The following is a 16,428-nucleotide window of genomic DNA, read 5'->3' as shown; positions in this document are numbered from 1 at the left end:
AATGAGACGTTCAGCAGGTACATATGGGTGTGATGGTCAGGTTTACACAAACTTTTGGCTATATAATGTATATAGGGGAAGTCAGGTAAACTGGCAAACCAAAGAACAATTCTGCTTTGTGAAGAGCACTTCAGCTAAACTGGCATGTGTGTGTGTTTGTGATTGTGCCCTGCAGTGGGTCGGCACCCTATCCAGTGTTTCCCCCACAGATATCATGTGGTTGACATGGCAGTGTGTGTGAGACACGGGTAGGAGTGTATCAGTGGTGCTGGGGGTTTTAAACACTGTATACCACCTGCACTTTATCAGATTCTCATGTACCTTGCTTGTACAGCCTGTACAGGCGTATTGTTAATGACAAGAGCTCATATTTTTCATGCACAGTGTGTGTTAATCATCCTTTAGCCTTTCAGTGGCAGTTTCTGACCACTGGACTGCTGTCACACTCAAGTTTTTGTTTAGATGGTGACCCATTATCCCTGGGTGTAAATGTGTGTGTGTGTGTGTGTGTGTGTGTGTGTGGTGAACTGTCCAGTGTTCCTGGGATAGGCTGGATCCACTGCAACCCTGACCAGGATACTGGTACTGAAGATGAATGAATGAACCTGTGTATGTTAAGATATTAGAAATAAACAACATTGATAAGGAAGTTTGCACTTCCTTCTTGTTTTAGAAGTCACTGAAGGGACAGAATCTGAATTTAAAGGCTACTCCTGCACCTTACTGAGGGCTCATTAAGGCTTGTGCTGTGTGTACAGTGTGCATGCAGGCTGTACACACTGTCGCGTGCCAGTCTTTGTTATTGTCCAGAGAAAGCGCGTGCCCCGAGGAGCAGTGGTTTCCTTGGTTACAGCGTCCTCCAATCAGAACTCGTTCCGCGAGGCGCTCGCGCTTCCTTGTAAAGATTTTGAATGAAATGACATGTTTAACCAAAGTCAGTTTTTAATCGTCTAACTTATTTAATATATAGTATAACACTCCGTCCCGTGTTCTGTTTGGGTCCAAATATCCCATTTTATATTTTATATTTTATAGTTTATATATGCTGTTATGACAGACAGGACGGGTTTGTTCACCAGATCTGTTCCTCTGACCACGGGTTGCTAAGCAACAGCAACGACCACTTTATTCCAAACTGCTTCGAATCATAACCAAAAAAATTAAGAAAAGATTTTAAAAATATTAGAAAAGATAATATACAACGTATATCCGTTAGCCTACTTTAGTTAGATTCTGAATTATTATTATTATTATTATTATTATTATTATTATTATTATTATTATTGTTATTAACCTGTGGTCACTCAGTTCATATTTTGTACCGAACAATGAGTCATGTCATTTGACTCAGCTCACCGATAAGAGTCGACTCTTTCGCCTTCCAAACGGCTCATTGCTTTTTTTTTTTCTGTAAACCAAACCATTTCCATTTATCCTGATAAATAAATAATCTCTACTCTTATACACTTGTCAACATACAGTACATCTTCACCAAGCAGGAATGGAAACAAACAAACAAACACACATTCGGCTCATTCATGTGAGTCAGCTGTCAGCGTTCACCTAAAGCCGACTCAAGGAGCCGACTCAAGGAGCCAACTCAAGGAGCCGACTCAAGGGGCCAACTCAAGGAGCCGACTCAAGGAGCCGACTCAAGGAGCCAACTCAAGGAGCCGCAACGAGCCGTAAGGAACCGACTCAAGGAGCCGACTCAAAGAGCTGTAATGAGCCGTAAGGAGTCGAGTCAAGGAGCTTACTCAAGGAGCCAAATCAAGGAGCCGCAACGAGCCGTAAGGAGCCGATTCAAGGAGCTGAATCAAGGAGCCGCAAGGAGCCGTAAGGAACCGACTCAAGGAGCCGACTCAAGGAGCCAACTCAAGGAACCGCAAGGAGCCGTAAGGAACCGAATCAAGGAGCCGACACAAAGAGCAGTAATGAGCCGTAAGGAGTCGAGTCAAGGAGTCGACTTAAGGAGCCGACTCAAGGAGCCGACTCGTTCGCAAACGACTACTTCCTTAGTTACCGGAGTAGCAACAACAACTTTAGATGGTGATCCAAGGTAGAAGATAGGCTAGGTAGCTAAAAGTATCTTCCACACTGCGTTATAGCGAATGTAACATGTTTTATTACTTTTAATGCTGCACTGCTTCAGCACAGAAGACTCATTCAGAGTTACAGACACTTGTATTTGGCATGTTCAAACAATGTCCGTTTTGTTTGTTTGTTTGTTTGTTTGTTTTCCGGTTTAGTGATTTTAGACAGGCTGAGAACCAGCCAGTTTAATTAGCTTTCTGTACTAATTTAACAGAAATACAGCTGCTCCTGTGTAAGAGTTTCTAAAATGGAAAGTAAGGTAAGACTTGAATCAACGCAAGCAATGCAATGCAAGACAGTTTTATGGACTTCCACTTTCCACAGTATTTTTATTTTCTGATTCTGTTGATATTCATTCACATCCACAAGAAAGTGTTAATGTTTTTCATGATAATATTTTAGCCACTAGAGGGCAGTGTGAGACTGACAGCAGACTCTGTCTCCAGGCCTGTGTCTTAACAATCCTGCTTTATAGTCAATCACAGTTATTATTATTATTATTATTATTATTATTATTATTATTATATTATTATTATTATTCCAGGAGTTCCCAAACTTTTGTGACTCCAAAAGGACTTTATGAATTTTCTTCTACCCCAAGCCTTTAACACTAAAAAAAGAAATTCCACACACAGGATTACTGTAACATTTCAACATTTTATTAAGTCAGTAACATACGTATGTGCAACATAAGTGAATAAAAACCAGAGGAATATTTCTTGCCCTGATTGGTGTTGTTATAGAGAAATAATCCACGCAGCAGGGGTGTGATACGGCGCGACGCGAGGCAGAGGAGTATGACGTTGTGTGTCTGTGCAGAAGCAGTGGCTCAAACCCTCGCTTCGTATCTTAGGTACATCTGGAAGATTTAAAAGTGGCATTCGGTACCCGGCACGTCAGAGACAAAGCGTGTGTCCAACAGGTTTCTGAATCGAGCTGTAAATTGTTCAGTGATTTTATTCACAGCGACGTTAAACACACTGACGAGCTCTGGTTCTCTTTAAAACTTTCCGCCGTCGTCGTGATTGTTGTCATGAGCTGCATCTCAAATCGAGAACTCTGATCTCACATTCAGAAGTATTTACTAATCTAGAAAATCCAGAAGACCAGTATGCAAAAAACAGACCTTTTGGTAGATTTGAAGGCTACATGAGAGGTTTTTTTTAAAAAAAATAAAACACTAATAGAAAAACTGGTTAGTGTTAGTGCTCAGTAATGGTCTAGAGTATTACATAAGTACTGGGATTTGAGACACTAGTTTATTTTGAGGAGGCAAGTGGATGGTGAAAAAGACTAAAATAGCATTTACACTTTTCATTTAACTGTGGCTTGTTCATTCGAATGAGTAACATTATGAAGGAGGAGATTGTGAGTTTCCTCGCGACTCCATTTGTAAATCATGTGACCACACATGAGGTCGAAACCCCTAGTTTGGGAATCTCTGGATTACGCTTATTGCTATACTCTAATAGGCTTTAATCTAAATGTTACTTACACTAACTAAAAGTGATTTCATTCGTTCATTCATCCATCTTCAGTCAGCTCTTTATCCTGGTCAGAGTCGCAAGTGAATCCAGAGGCTGTTTCAGAAACACTGGGCATAAGACAGGGATGAACCCTGGATGGAGCTCCAGTGTATTCACTCTCATTCAGTCATTCACTCGTAAGGGTAATTCAGCACAGCCGATTCGCCTTCCGTCATGTTTTTGGGAGGTGGGAGGAAACCGGAGAACCCACACAGTGACGGGAGAACATGCACAGAAACTCTACAGAGACAGAAACTCTAGTTCAGGTTCAAATCAGGGACCCTGGAGCTGTGAGGCAGCAGGGTGAAGTTTCAAAACGTAAAGCTCTTAGTCAAGAGAAGCCTAATAAGCCCCGAGTCATTTACTGTGATATAGGGTTAAACATGTTTGTGCAGTTCATTATAGAAACCATGTCTTCTTGCAGCTTAACTTTCTATAAGAGTGATATCAAAATAAGGAAAGAAGGATCTCCTACTTGGTTGCATTTAGATCGCGTGTCATAAGCTGCGTTTACATGGACACTAATAATCCGATCGTAATTGGACTAGAAGCACAATCAGATTTAAAAAGTCACATGTAAACACGTCAATCTGAATGAATCGGCCAAAACCGAGTAAAATTTAATTCGGATTGTAAGGGGTGGTTTAAACCTTTTCTAATCCGATGGAAAGGACATGTAAACACTTCATCGGAGTGAAAATGAAACCAGATAGTTCTGCGCATGTGCAATGACGTACAAATCACGAAATGACGCATGACGCTCCCACCGGTCCTTGCCTCGGAGCCTCATCCACAGACACCTTGTTCTGGGCTCGGGAAGGGGCGTTTTAATTGCTTGATAAATACACGCATCGCTTGATAAATAAACAGCACGCGCTCGTCGTCTTCTAATTAGCAGCTGAAATAGGCAAATGTTAAGTCTGCTTTTTAAAACAAAGACAAGAAGCAATGGCGAGAGAGTGGCTGCTAGTATCTGCATGTTGGAACGGCGGGAAACGTGTAATCGTGCACTGTGCGCATGTCAGAAGATCAAATCCGATTCTGTCATGTAAACGCGCACATCAGCCCGATTACTTTATTCAGCGTTCTTGTAAACACTGCGATCGGATTAAACAATCTGATTGATTTCATTCCGATTGAAACAAAAAAGTGTCCGTGCAAACGTGACTATAGATTGGAATCAATGTTTCATACTCTACACTGTGAACTGTTATAGAGAGAAATAAACTGGCAGCTGCATTATTCTAACAAAGTACCTTCCCCTTGTTCAGGGTGCATCAGGGAGTAAAAAGCTCCCCGGATTCCCTCACAGCTCCTTGCATCTTTTGCCACAACTTCCATTGGTGAGTGATGAATGGGAGCATCATTCTGAATAGCAGTCTACTTTAGGTGTATGTGAGAACTGATACTCTCCCGTATGATCGGCTTGTGTTCCTCAGGTTCGTGCGAAGCCTAAGTGGCAGGATGCAAAGCCAAGCTTCGTCCTCCTGGGCCAGACAGAAATCACAGATCACGAAGTGTCCACGAGGATCTCCAGTAAGGGACAGAGCATTCCTTTTTAATCTGATCATTAACATCCTCCTCACACATCACGTGATTAGATTACTGGTCTAATTTATTTAATATGTAGTATAACATTCTGTCTCAAGTTCTGTTTGAGTCAAAATAACCCTTTTTATATTTTTACTGTAAATGAAGCACTAAAATGATTTTCTCCAGCGTGAAAGTTTGCAGCATTGCTCAGCATCTCTGATGTTTTTTTTTTTTTTTTTTTTTTTAATTTACATTTTTTTTGCAGCATTGCTCAGCATCTCTGATGTTTTTTTTTAATTCTTATTATTTTTTTGCAGCATTGCTCAGCATCTCTGTTTTTTTTTTTTTTTTTTTTTTAATTTAATTTTTTTTTGCAGCATTGCTCAGCATCTCTGATGTTTTTTTTTTTATTTTTAATTTAATTTTTTTTTGCAGCATTGCTCAGCATCTCTGATGTTTTTTTTTTTATTTTTAATTTAATTTTTTTTTTGCAACATTGCTCAGCATCTCTGATGTTTTTTTTTTTTTTTTTTTTTTTTAATTTACATTTTTTTTGCAGCATTGCTCAGCACCTCTGATGTTTTTTTTATTATTATTATTTTTTTTGCAGCATTGCTCAGCATCTCTGATGTTTTTTATTTTATTTTTTTAATTTCATTTTTTTTTGCAGCATTGCTCAGCATCTCTGATGTTTTTTTTTTTTTATTTTTATTTTTTGCAGCATTGCTCAGCATCTCTGATGTTTTTTTTTTTTTAATTTAATTTTTTTTTTGCAGCATTGCTCAGCATCTCTGATTTTTTATTTTTATTTTTATTTTTTTTTGCAGCATTGCTCAAAATCTCTGATGATTTATTTATTTATTTATTTATTTTTGCAGCATTGCTCAGCATCTCTGATTGTTTTTTTATTATTTATTTTTTTAATTTGCAATTCCTACCCAGAAAGTATTTCTCTCCAATTGAATGACACATACATCCTTTGAGACATGAAGTCACAGCATCTTGAAGTCACACACAGCTACTCATGCAGTATCACAAGGCAGCTGATCATGCTCGGAAGAGCAGCATGAGCTATAGAAAACAGCAGCTATTGCCTGGAGTTGTTTATTTTCAACTATAAATCATCTGATTGATTGAAAGTCGTTCTAATTGCGATGATACAGAGTACAAATATCACGGTTTCTTCACCTAATCTCTAACCATTCCTCTGGCCACGGGCTGCTAAGTAACAGCAACGATCATGATACTCCAAGCTGATTAAATCATAACCAACAAAATTAGAAATGATTAAAAAGTATCAGAAATAGAATTGGAAATATTAGAAAACATTTTGCACTAGTTTGGTTTGGCTTCCGCAAACATTTACGGAAATCTTTACTAAAGGATTGATAAATGAGGCCCAGTGTTTGTATAAAACACTTGTAGCAGTCAAATACATCTGTTATCACAAATACCATCGCGACTTTAACATCATTATCACATTATTCCCAGCCAGAGAAATACGGAGAAAGCTCTGCTGTTGTGCCACAAAAAGATCGTTATATTATATTATAGAGATTATGTCCCTGAAATAAAATGACTGGTCTTTGTAAATATGAAAGACAAAAGGTGATTAAAGTTGATCTCACGTTCCTACGTGTCACATTTACCCCCAAATGCGCACGCTTGTCATCAGGAAGATGCCCAGACAAGAGATTTATAATAAACATTCTGTGGCTAGGAGTAATTATCACTGGGGTGCTCAACTACGCCACCTTGGGATTTGGGCCATAAGGAATAAGGAATAGTTAAGCTTGTAAGAATGACATGTATGCAGTTTAGGTAAATTATATTTAAAAATTGTACCAGCACCATTACATTATAAGAACATCCAAATCGAAAATATTTATTAATACAGCATTTAAATCCAGTTCCCAGTGGAGGTCAGGGTCCGATTGGCCGAGTGGATCGGTCAGCATCTGTCATCAGCCACTCCATCTAAAAGGTTAATACACTTTATGTTATGAAATATCCCATGTATTGTGCTGGGAAAGAGCCAACTGAAGCCAAAATTCTGTCAAAATCAGGAAGGAAAATATCTGTATCTGCAGCAATTACAGGCTCTGTCAGCATTATCCTGCAGGTTTAATTGTAAGCCATGGTTAGATAAACCACACTAATTAAAACGAGCAAAAACCTCCGTAAACAGACAAACATCAGCATCCACCTATATAAAAAAAATACATCTGACAACTTTAACAAAAGTAAGCTTCAAGTAAGTATGAGCAGCGACCTATAATTCTCAAGGAACAGCGAGCGGCAATTTGCATCATCACAGCAGGACAGGCTTTCTAGCCGGCCCTGCTGCTACCTACGTTTTTTCTTCTCGCACCTTCAAAAGCCACAAGAAAAGTCTCTGTTGTTCTCAAACCCAGACTGTACACTCATCAGTCGTCTTTTACACCTCGCCCAAAAGTAAGTCCACAGCGTGCTATGATTCTTGACCACAAAGAAGTGAAGAGATTCCCATGTTGATTGCTGGATGATAGACACGTAATTTAATACAATAATTCTTCATTTATTTCATGTAGCTGTGGATACGCTGGTTGGTGACTATTCTGCTAATGGGAGCAGGCGCGAGCTGTTGGACCAGAGCTGTCTGAATGGAGACGAATAGGGATTTCATAGCAACCCGAACCACTTCCTAATCATCTGCAAGAGTTTTGCGAAGACATCAGTCATAAATAATAGTTGTTCAGTATTCTTTAGAAGGCTCCAAGAAAGAGAAATCAACTGTCCATCTCATTCATCTGAATGCGAGCAAGTGGGGTTTGAGATGCGAGGTTTAACGCTTGGCTATGGTGCATTGTTGACACTGCTGTTGATGTCTTATCCCTCACCTGCCAGTAACACATCTCCCTCAACATTATTTCTTGTATGTCTGAAACCAGTGTTATCATGCAACTGTTGCAGCCAGTCTGTCTTCGAGTACTCTGGGAGAATCATCTACAGGAACGCAGGTCTCAGTAGAGCAATAAGCCCCCATGCCTTTACTGTCTGATTACGGGAGAAAGGCATTAATGGGTGGATCACTGATTGGGTCTCGCTCTCCTAAATAACCTGGTGCAAGGGTTTGGACAAGGTTTCATGGTAGCTGCTGGCCTTGCCAGGACAATGCATTCCTCCCAGTCTATCTGAACACCCCATTATGTAAGCTGAAGACCATCCTGTTCATTTTAAATATGCCAAAATTTACAGTACAGGGAGTGGGCCATTCTTTTTTCCTCCCCACTCTACTGCTAATAGTCTGGATATCAAGTGAACATGAGCTGTCACAGAATCATAGGCAGGGGAAAACACCAATATTGTTGCCTTACAGGTCTGATTTTTTTTTTTTTTTCAAAAATTAAAAGCTTCAAAAGAATAGTGTAGGTCAGGGATAGATAGATCAGGTGTAATGGCTGTTACTCATCACATCGAAAAAACAAAAGCTCATTTATTCATCCTCAGTAACTGCTGCATCCTGCTTAGTGTCACAGTGAATCTAGGGAATGAACCCAGGAACACTGGATATGAGGCAGTAATTACACCCTGGATGGGACGTCAATTCATTGCAGGACACCATGCACACACACACACACATATTCATACCTAGGGGCAATTTAGAGTCTCCAATCTACCTACCAGCATGTTTTTGGGAGGTGGGAAGAAACACAAGAACCCAAAGGAACTGATAAGCTCATGAGGAGAACATGGAAACCTCCACACAGACAGTAACCTGAGCACAGGATCGAACTGGAGACCCCATTAATTCATATTCATAAAAAGTGGAAATGATGAAAGCCTTAAATTTTGCCAGTTACAACTGTTTATATTGCTACTGATAGAAATAATGACGGCTTGGGTGATGTTAAAATCAATATTACAATTGATCGCTCCTTTTCTTTCCAGGAGAAACACTCAGAGGGAGCTTGCAGCTCAGCCAGAGAGCACGCAGCACAGCCAGAGTGTCTGAATCCTTCAAACAATGTATGAAGTCGAAAAACGATCGCGAGCAGCTTCGCAGGACTCTCATCAGCATATTCTCGTAGGTGCCGTTTTTCCAAATTCAAGTGTCAGCACCTATGGCGTCAAGTTCTTGATGACTTATTTATTGCTTTGCACTATTTTTTATCATCATTACAGGGAGCAGAGGTTTTTGTTATGTTATTTACGGTCCCCTGAAATGAAGGTGTCTATGACTAATTATAAGACATTATGTAAAAATAACCCCGTATGGGATTTTCTTTTATGAATGCAACAGAACCACGAAAATGGCAACATGATATCCGGTTAAAAAAAGTAAAATCAAAATGTTGTTTGTCACGTGAATAATGTTTTGGGTTCTAAGGATGTAAAAAGACACTAGCACCCTTTAGCTAACATGCGTGAAGGATACCATGAATATTAGTCATGCAGGGTTACAGAATATAAATTATATCATATGATTTATATCGTTTTCATACTCATCAAGTCATTCAGAGAGCCCTCGTGCTGTGTGGATGGGGGTGGAGTCACCCTAGAAGAGACCACGCCCATCAGGATGGAGATGTTTCAGCTAGTATAAGGAGACAAGTGGACTCGAACCATGACAGCAAAATGGCTACAGCGTAACAGAGCCAGTGCTTTTCCTTTCACATGTCACCTATCTGTGTATCTATAATGATAAATCACAATGTTTGAGTGTTTTTTTTTTTAGGGAAGCTGATGCACTCATTCAGCTGCACATGATCTTAAGATGATTTGTGATTATTAAACAGGCTACAGCAAGAAAGCAGGGCTGCATGATTCTTGATAAAATAGGAATCATGAAATTATTATTTTTTTTTTTTGCTTATAACTGAGACTCTTGATTATTTGAATATCAGATTTGTAATATTTATTAAATTCTTACTTTACAGTAGCAGCTCATCGTAACTATGTATTCCTAGTGGACGTTTGTGAATTACTAATCTGATTTATTGGCAATAACCTTAATCCTGAGCAATAATAACTGCTGTCTAGTGTAAAACTTTAATCATATCAGTGTGCCAAGAGCACAGCGTTTCCTCCGAAAGTTACAAGGAAACAGGCAATATTAACGGCTGGTTAAACAATTCATTTCTGTTTTTCTGCCTAAGCAACCTCTTATAGGCAAAAATTGGGCTTGATATGTATTGGGCTTGTACAGGCTGTAGATGTGATGTGTCACAGGCAGGGTTTAAGTGAGACGGTGCATGCAGCCATGACTCGCTTGCCCCTGTCATTCATTTCATACGTTTAGTCATTGTTTGTTTAGTAACTGGGAATTAAATACTGATGCGTGACTGAACAATCAGGTTCCAATCCTTACTCAAGCAGATATGTGTTTATTGAAGGATGTAGTGCTAAAAAGAGTGGACAGGAAAAGCACTGGACTTCTCACTTCAGGCTAGAATATTTACTTAAAAATGGGTGTTGTCTATTTGCATAATGTTGAATATTCATAAGGAATCAAACAAAGAACTTTCAGTTAAGTTCAATTCACTTCTACAGTGCTTTTAACAATGGACACTGTCACAAAGCAGATTTACAGAAATCTGGATATAAAATTAGAATTTAAATTTATCCCTAACGAGCAGAGGTGATGGTGGCATGGAAAAACCCCCTGAGACGACACGAGGATCCAGACTCAAAAGGATATGAATGCGATTATAAATCATTCCACTTCTATAACTGTATACTATAAAGTCAGTGCTAAATATGTTAAATATGTTTAAGTATGAGCGTCATACCTTCTCATTGTACGTTTCTTGTATCAGACTGAAGTTATCAACTGTTCAGTGATGGACACTTGAGCATAAACTGTTCTTAGCAGCTGCAGGCTTAAGGGTATAAAAGTGAGAAGATCCACAGCCATCTTTAGGGTGCTGTGTGGAGCCATCCACAGTAATCTCAGGGTGATCTTTAGGCTCTCCATGTGGGACATTCTTCCAGATATCCAGTTTTCCAGTTAACTAGATAACATATTCATATCAAATATGATGATAATGCAAAAGTTAGGGCCCTCTGTTTCAGTTATTTCCCACTGGGTACATAGTGGCCCTCTGTTTTAAGCAGTTTAAGAACATTTTTCCATGCAGATCAACATTTTATAACTTTTAGAAAACATCTTCATTTAGAATTCCTATCATGTTTTTATTAATGAGGACCATATCTTTAAATGCTTCTTATTAATCATTATTTTGTTTCTCCACTTTGGTTGTCATAGGGAGGAGGAATCGGACACGGATGAAAGCTTACAACCTGCAAGTGGTTCTCTAACTTTAACTGAGAAAAGAATGTTGGTAAGAAGCTGCTGTGTGTACTACTGCATTGTAATTCTGCATGAAACACACTTTTTCAGCAATTTCTCTAATGCTGTCGGATCCAAGAAAGACCGCCTTACAGTTAATTACTGCAAGATAATGTGTTTTATCTCACTGTTATAAAATCTGGCAAACACATTAAGGTCAAACAAAAAAAGGAGAAAAATCAAAACATAAGAGACAAAATGTTTTAGGGAATAAATAAATCTACGATATGTTCATCATTAAATTCATTATTAAACAGTCTTTTATCATTATAATATAATATAGTTATTTATGCAGCAGTGAAAATATCACCTTTTTTTCTGATTTTCTGTTGTGCTGTGTTTTTTTTTTTTCCTCCAGAAATATTATAACTACATTCGATATGGGATTGACACGCAGCACTTGGCCCCTATGGAAGATTCCTGGCTGGAGAGGATTTTGATCTGGGTGCCAAGTCACCTGAAGACGTTAACAAGATCCGTTGAGGTTCTCTCCGATGAGATAAGAGAGGATTATCTGCTGAGTGCTAAGAAAGCTATAGGTATATTCCTGCCTAGCGTTTTATTGGTCTGTGAAGGAGCGGGTGTTACACAACGCACACAACACTTAACACCAGTTAACTCCTTCTAGCTTTATTTCCCAAATTAGACCCCATGTGGAGTAACTCGACTTACATGTGGGTCATGAGAGAAACTCGCCATCTCCTTTTCTTTGTTTTATTAATTAATTTTACTAATTAACATTATGAATATTGCTCTAACTATGAACACACAATTTGTATGCTCCTATTTTGAAACATTACTCAGAGTCACATTGAAACAAGCCATGTTTAATTAATTAATTAATGAAGAGTGTACATGCTATTTAAGTGTTTTTTTTTTTTTCGCTATCCTAACAGGCTACACTACTAAGAGTTCAGCAATAAAAAATGAAAATCTCTCCATCCATTTACCTCTGCTAGTTCTTCAGCGACATCCAGTGACTCGGAGTAAAAGTCAAGAAAACAAACAAGAATATGTCTAAATATTTATATAAATAAAGTCCTAAATTATAAACCTGCAATAAAATATGCAGAGTGGTCAAGGCCTATGTTTCTTTCACAAACATGATAGAGTTATTATTAATTAAGTGAAGGGCCTCTGCATGTCTGTTTCTATAAATATTGTTTATACAGTATATCTAATATTGGAGATGGAGATGAGATATACTGGATAAAATTTAAAAATCAAGTTTGAATTACTGTAATATCCAAAGATTTATCCTGGGCGAATGGGGGGACAATGATATTATTATTATTATTATTATTATTATAAATGATAATAATAGTAATGATGAGCAGAACCTGAGGGTTAGAATGTTATACATACTTAAAACCTATTACATCGAGTTTAATTATCTTTCAATAGTTCTTATTTTATTTGTGTGGCTTCTTGCATGATACTGATCAGTTGAATGGATCAATTATTGATCATCTGGAGTCTCTGGATGTTAAAAACAGCTAAAATTCTTGGATTCTTTTAGCTTCCTGCTTCCAGAGCCAAGAGTTCCTCAACCAAATCATTTTTTTCTCCTTGCACACAAACTTCTATGGTGATGCTGTTTGGAAAGCTGTAATAGTTTATAAGAGCGACTTGTTGTCTGGAATTAATTAGAAAATAATTTGACTAAACTGCCCAAACGTGAATAGTTTACGATAACAGCGTCAGTCACCCCCTGCCTGCTTTTGCAGTGGATTTTGCGTTGCAAGACCCGAGAGAGAGTGAAGAAAAGAAGGTGAAAAGTCTTCCGCCTCACAGAGAAGAGTGAGTCTAACTGAATTCTAATATTCACATACATGTTTTTAACATGCTACAGCACATGAGAAACAAAACACAGCTTTAAACACAGCTTTACACTGATGGTAGTTACATCTCTACTGGGTGGATCCTGTAAGGAATAAAACAGGACGGGGCATGCTATTACAGGAAAATAATCCAAGACATGTTCCTATAACAGCAAAGCTTGAAGTTATTTATTCCTCTTATACCACAAAAAAGTTGACAGTGCTTACAGTTTTTTTGCCACTAGGTGGTAGAGGCATTATATTTTCAGGTTGTCTATGCGTCTGTCCGTGGATCCAGTCTGAGATACTCATAAGCGCAATATCTCAAGAACACGTGGTTGGATGTTTCTAGGTTTTATATAAAATTATCAGTGTAAGCAACAGATGAAGTGATTACATTTTGGAATTGATCCAAACTGGGTGAAGGTCACAGCAAGGTCAAATGTCTGAAATAGTTTTCCTTCAAAAGCTTCCACCATGTTTGAAGTATATTCGTTAAGAGTAAAAAGAACTTGTTGAGACTTGTCGGTGGAGGAGGCATCCACGTCAACACCGTTGCCATTGCGTTCTGCTTGTTTTTAAAATGATCATTTGAAGTAACTCTTTGTTTACAATGTCTTTCAGGATGGCAGTTGTGCCAAAGCCGTGGAATGCATCCTTCCAAAAAGCACAAAAAAGGATGAGCCAGCATCTCCATGCCATCAACCCCACCATGCTGTCTGTGCTGAACCTGTGGCATGTGTCCTTCAAGTGAGTGGAAACCATGTTCTCGATGTACAGATATCTTCTCTTTGTGTGTTTTGGGTTCAGCAGTAGAACAAGACAGAACTATTCAGAGGTTTATATTTCGTAATTAACAATATACAGAAGTAAATCATTCTGGCAAAAAAAAAAAAAGGAGCTTGTGTTTACTGTTTATCAAATGATATATCATTTAAGTGATGAGGACTCCTACATAAGGAAATGCATGCTGATTACTCATGTCTTGTTTGTTCTTCTTAAATTATTGTATTATTAGTAGTGCAGATTGAGATTTAATTGAGATGAAAATCTTTATTTTGCATAAAACATTGTATTCAGTGCTTCGGTTCTTCTTTCTTTCCACTCTGTTTTCCCATTTTCTGTTTCTTCCACTCCTCTGTATTTAACTATGAGTGATGATCTTCTCACCCAGGAATTTACGTCTTCTCGACGTGACAGAGTTCCACACCAGAGAGGAGGCTATGGAGCTCTCCGTCTTTCAGCAGATTGTCAGCCAACACATTGAAAGTGCTGAAGACGTCCTGCTGAAGAAGTAGGCACACAGCTCTTAGTTTACTTTTACACCCCAACATGTAATACCAGTGAAAATTTTACATCCCTATCATCTAGGTAGAAATACAGTCTTCTGTCCAAATGTCCATCTAAAATTGGATAAATGCTAAAAAATATTCTTCTGCTCAACTCAATTTCTATAATGCACACGAAGAGTATGTATGTTTATGTCGCTGTGTTGCAAAAGTAAGAAATAAAAATTGCCTGTGTTGATGGGATGTCTAATGATTAAATGGTGAAGAGAACAGGACAGTTAAGTTAATACAGCAGAAATACTGGGGGAAAAAAAATCTCTTTTGGATAAAACAGGTGGTTTCCTGAGGTGCAACAAATCTACTACCAGGGAAGCAAGCGCAAATTGGTCCCCAGAAATACCAATCCGTCACGGCTGCAGTCTTTCTTCAACTGCGTAGCTGCCCTAATGTCCTCTCAGCTCCAGAGTCTGGCCCTGGAATCTATTCGCGACTACACACGCCTGATAGTTCAGGACCCAGTAAGACATACAGCGCATGCCATGCGCTGAAATTAACTCCTTGAACTTCCAGCTTAATATTTGGTTGTTACTCTTAAAGCACATTACTTACTCACTAAGTGCTGTGAAATATTCAGCAACAGCAGTGATACTAACAGGAAGGGTAAAAGTAAACTAATAGGATTGGACAGTGAGGAAGTTTAAGAGGTTACATTTTCATAGCGTGATATCACACGTAAAATATTGGCATGTCTTTTTTTTTTTTTTTTATTTTCTACATCTGCATGTTTACTTTTAATCAAAAAGCTACCTCAGCAGGCATTTCATCCACAACACACTTTAGTGTCATGCTGTATGCGTAACGTTTCCTTACTGGCAGTTTCGAGCAGCTTAGATACATGTAGTGAGAATAATCTGAAGTGTTGAGTTGTGTTATATCTTGCCTGATACTTTTTATACCAAGTGTTCTTGAATGTGCTTTCTGAGTAACACTTCTCTTATGCTCTGTTTTTTAGAGCATGTTGCATTTAATAGCCTTTACATGTCTTTACTTTAACCGCTAGCATTAAATAATTCACGTTGTCTTCTCCCTGAAGCGTTCAGTAAGCGCTTATGAGCATCCGGGCTTTGTTCTGCGGCTGATCCTGAAGCAGAACAAGATCATATTTGAGCCAGATTTCAAGGACTTTGAGGTCGTTTTGCTGAATGTCTATGACGCAATGTTGAAATGCATCAGCTTGGTGCCTCGAGTCGAGACAAAGCTGTACTCAGAATGGGTAAGAGGTTTTATTTTTTTTTTCTTCTCCTTCTCATTCCTGAAGGTTTTCTCTCAAGGAAATGAGCTTTTTCCCCTTGACAACACCCTCTTGTATGGTATTATAACCATATTTTGTATGTTTTAATGTATATTCTGGAGGCACAATGTCATGCTCTGTTATGAATGGGAAATTTACTTGACTTCAAAACAAATGAAAATGACTTTTATTAAAAACAACAAGGCTACATTTGATCATTGACTCCTAAACCCTGTCCTTTATTTTGACTTTCTATTGTAGCCAGGCACCGAGGATGCCGGAACCCTGAAACCCATCATCCTGCCTGAGATCCTGAAGGCACAAAAGGATGAAATTCGGCGGGTGATACGTGAGGAGAGCAGTGGGCCAACTCAGCATGTGCACCTCTACGACAAATTTGCGCCGTTGATATCGCAACAGGCCGAGCAGGACATAGAGCACTTCCTGGTGGAGCAGCACTCCTTCCAGGAGATGACGATGGAGGCGACACGCTACCAGCAGCTGGCTGATGAGATCCAGTATGACTCCTGCAAGGTCAGTTTAA

At 38.7% G+C, this 16,428-nt stretch overlaps 1 protein-coding gene across 1 annotated transcript in view; it reads left to right on the top strand.

Moving 5' to 3' along the window:
• The first annotated feature begins 2,013 nt into the window (after window positions 1–2,013).
• Window positions 2,014–16,428, top strand: part of dnah7 (dynein, axonemal, heavy chain 7) — a 111,494-nt gene continuing 97,079 nt past the window's right edge. Inside the window, exons 1-12 of the mRNA XM_034304802.2 lie at window positions 2,014–2,353; window positions 4,892–4,963; window positions 5,060–5,156; window positions 9,084–9,219; window positions 11,401–11,476; window positions 11,843–12,023; window positions 13,212–13,284; window positions 13,929–14,054; window positions 14,479–14,598; window positions 14,928–15,111; window positions 15,687–15,866; window positions 16,146–16,418. Of these exons, the coding sequence (XP_034160693.2) occupies window positions 2,342–2,353; window positions 4,892–4,963; window positions 5,060–5,156; window positions 9,084–9,219; window positions 11,401–11,476; window positions 11,843–12,023; window positions 13,212–13,284; window positions 13,929–14,054; window positions 14,479–14,598; window positions 14,928–15,111; window positions 15,687–15,866; window positions 16,146–16,418 (1,530 nt within the window). The 5' untranslated portion in view covers window positions 2,014–2,341. The remainder of the gene's footprint in view (window positions 2,354–4,891; window positions 4,964–5,059; window positions 5,157–9,083; window positions 9,220–11,400; window positions 11,477–11,842; window positions 12,024–13,211; window positions 13,285–13,928; window positions 14,055–14,478; window positions 14,599–14,927; window positions 15,112–15,686; window positions 15,867–16,145; window positions 16,419–16,428) is intronic.

Source organism: Pangasianodon hypophthalmus, chromosome 5 (assembly GCF_027358585.1).
Source record: "Pangasianodon hypophthalmus isolate fPanHyp1 chromosome 5, fPanHyp1.pri, whole genome shotgun sequence".
In the NCBI taxonomy this organism is placed as follows: domain Eukaryota; kingdom Metazoa; phylum Chordata; class Actinopteri; order Siluriformes; family Pangasiidae; genus Pangasianodon; species Pangasianodon hypophthalmus.
The sequence above is the reverse complement of the archived record's forward strand: the minus strand, read 5'-3'. Positions and strand labels throughout refer to the sequence as shown.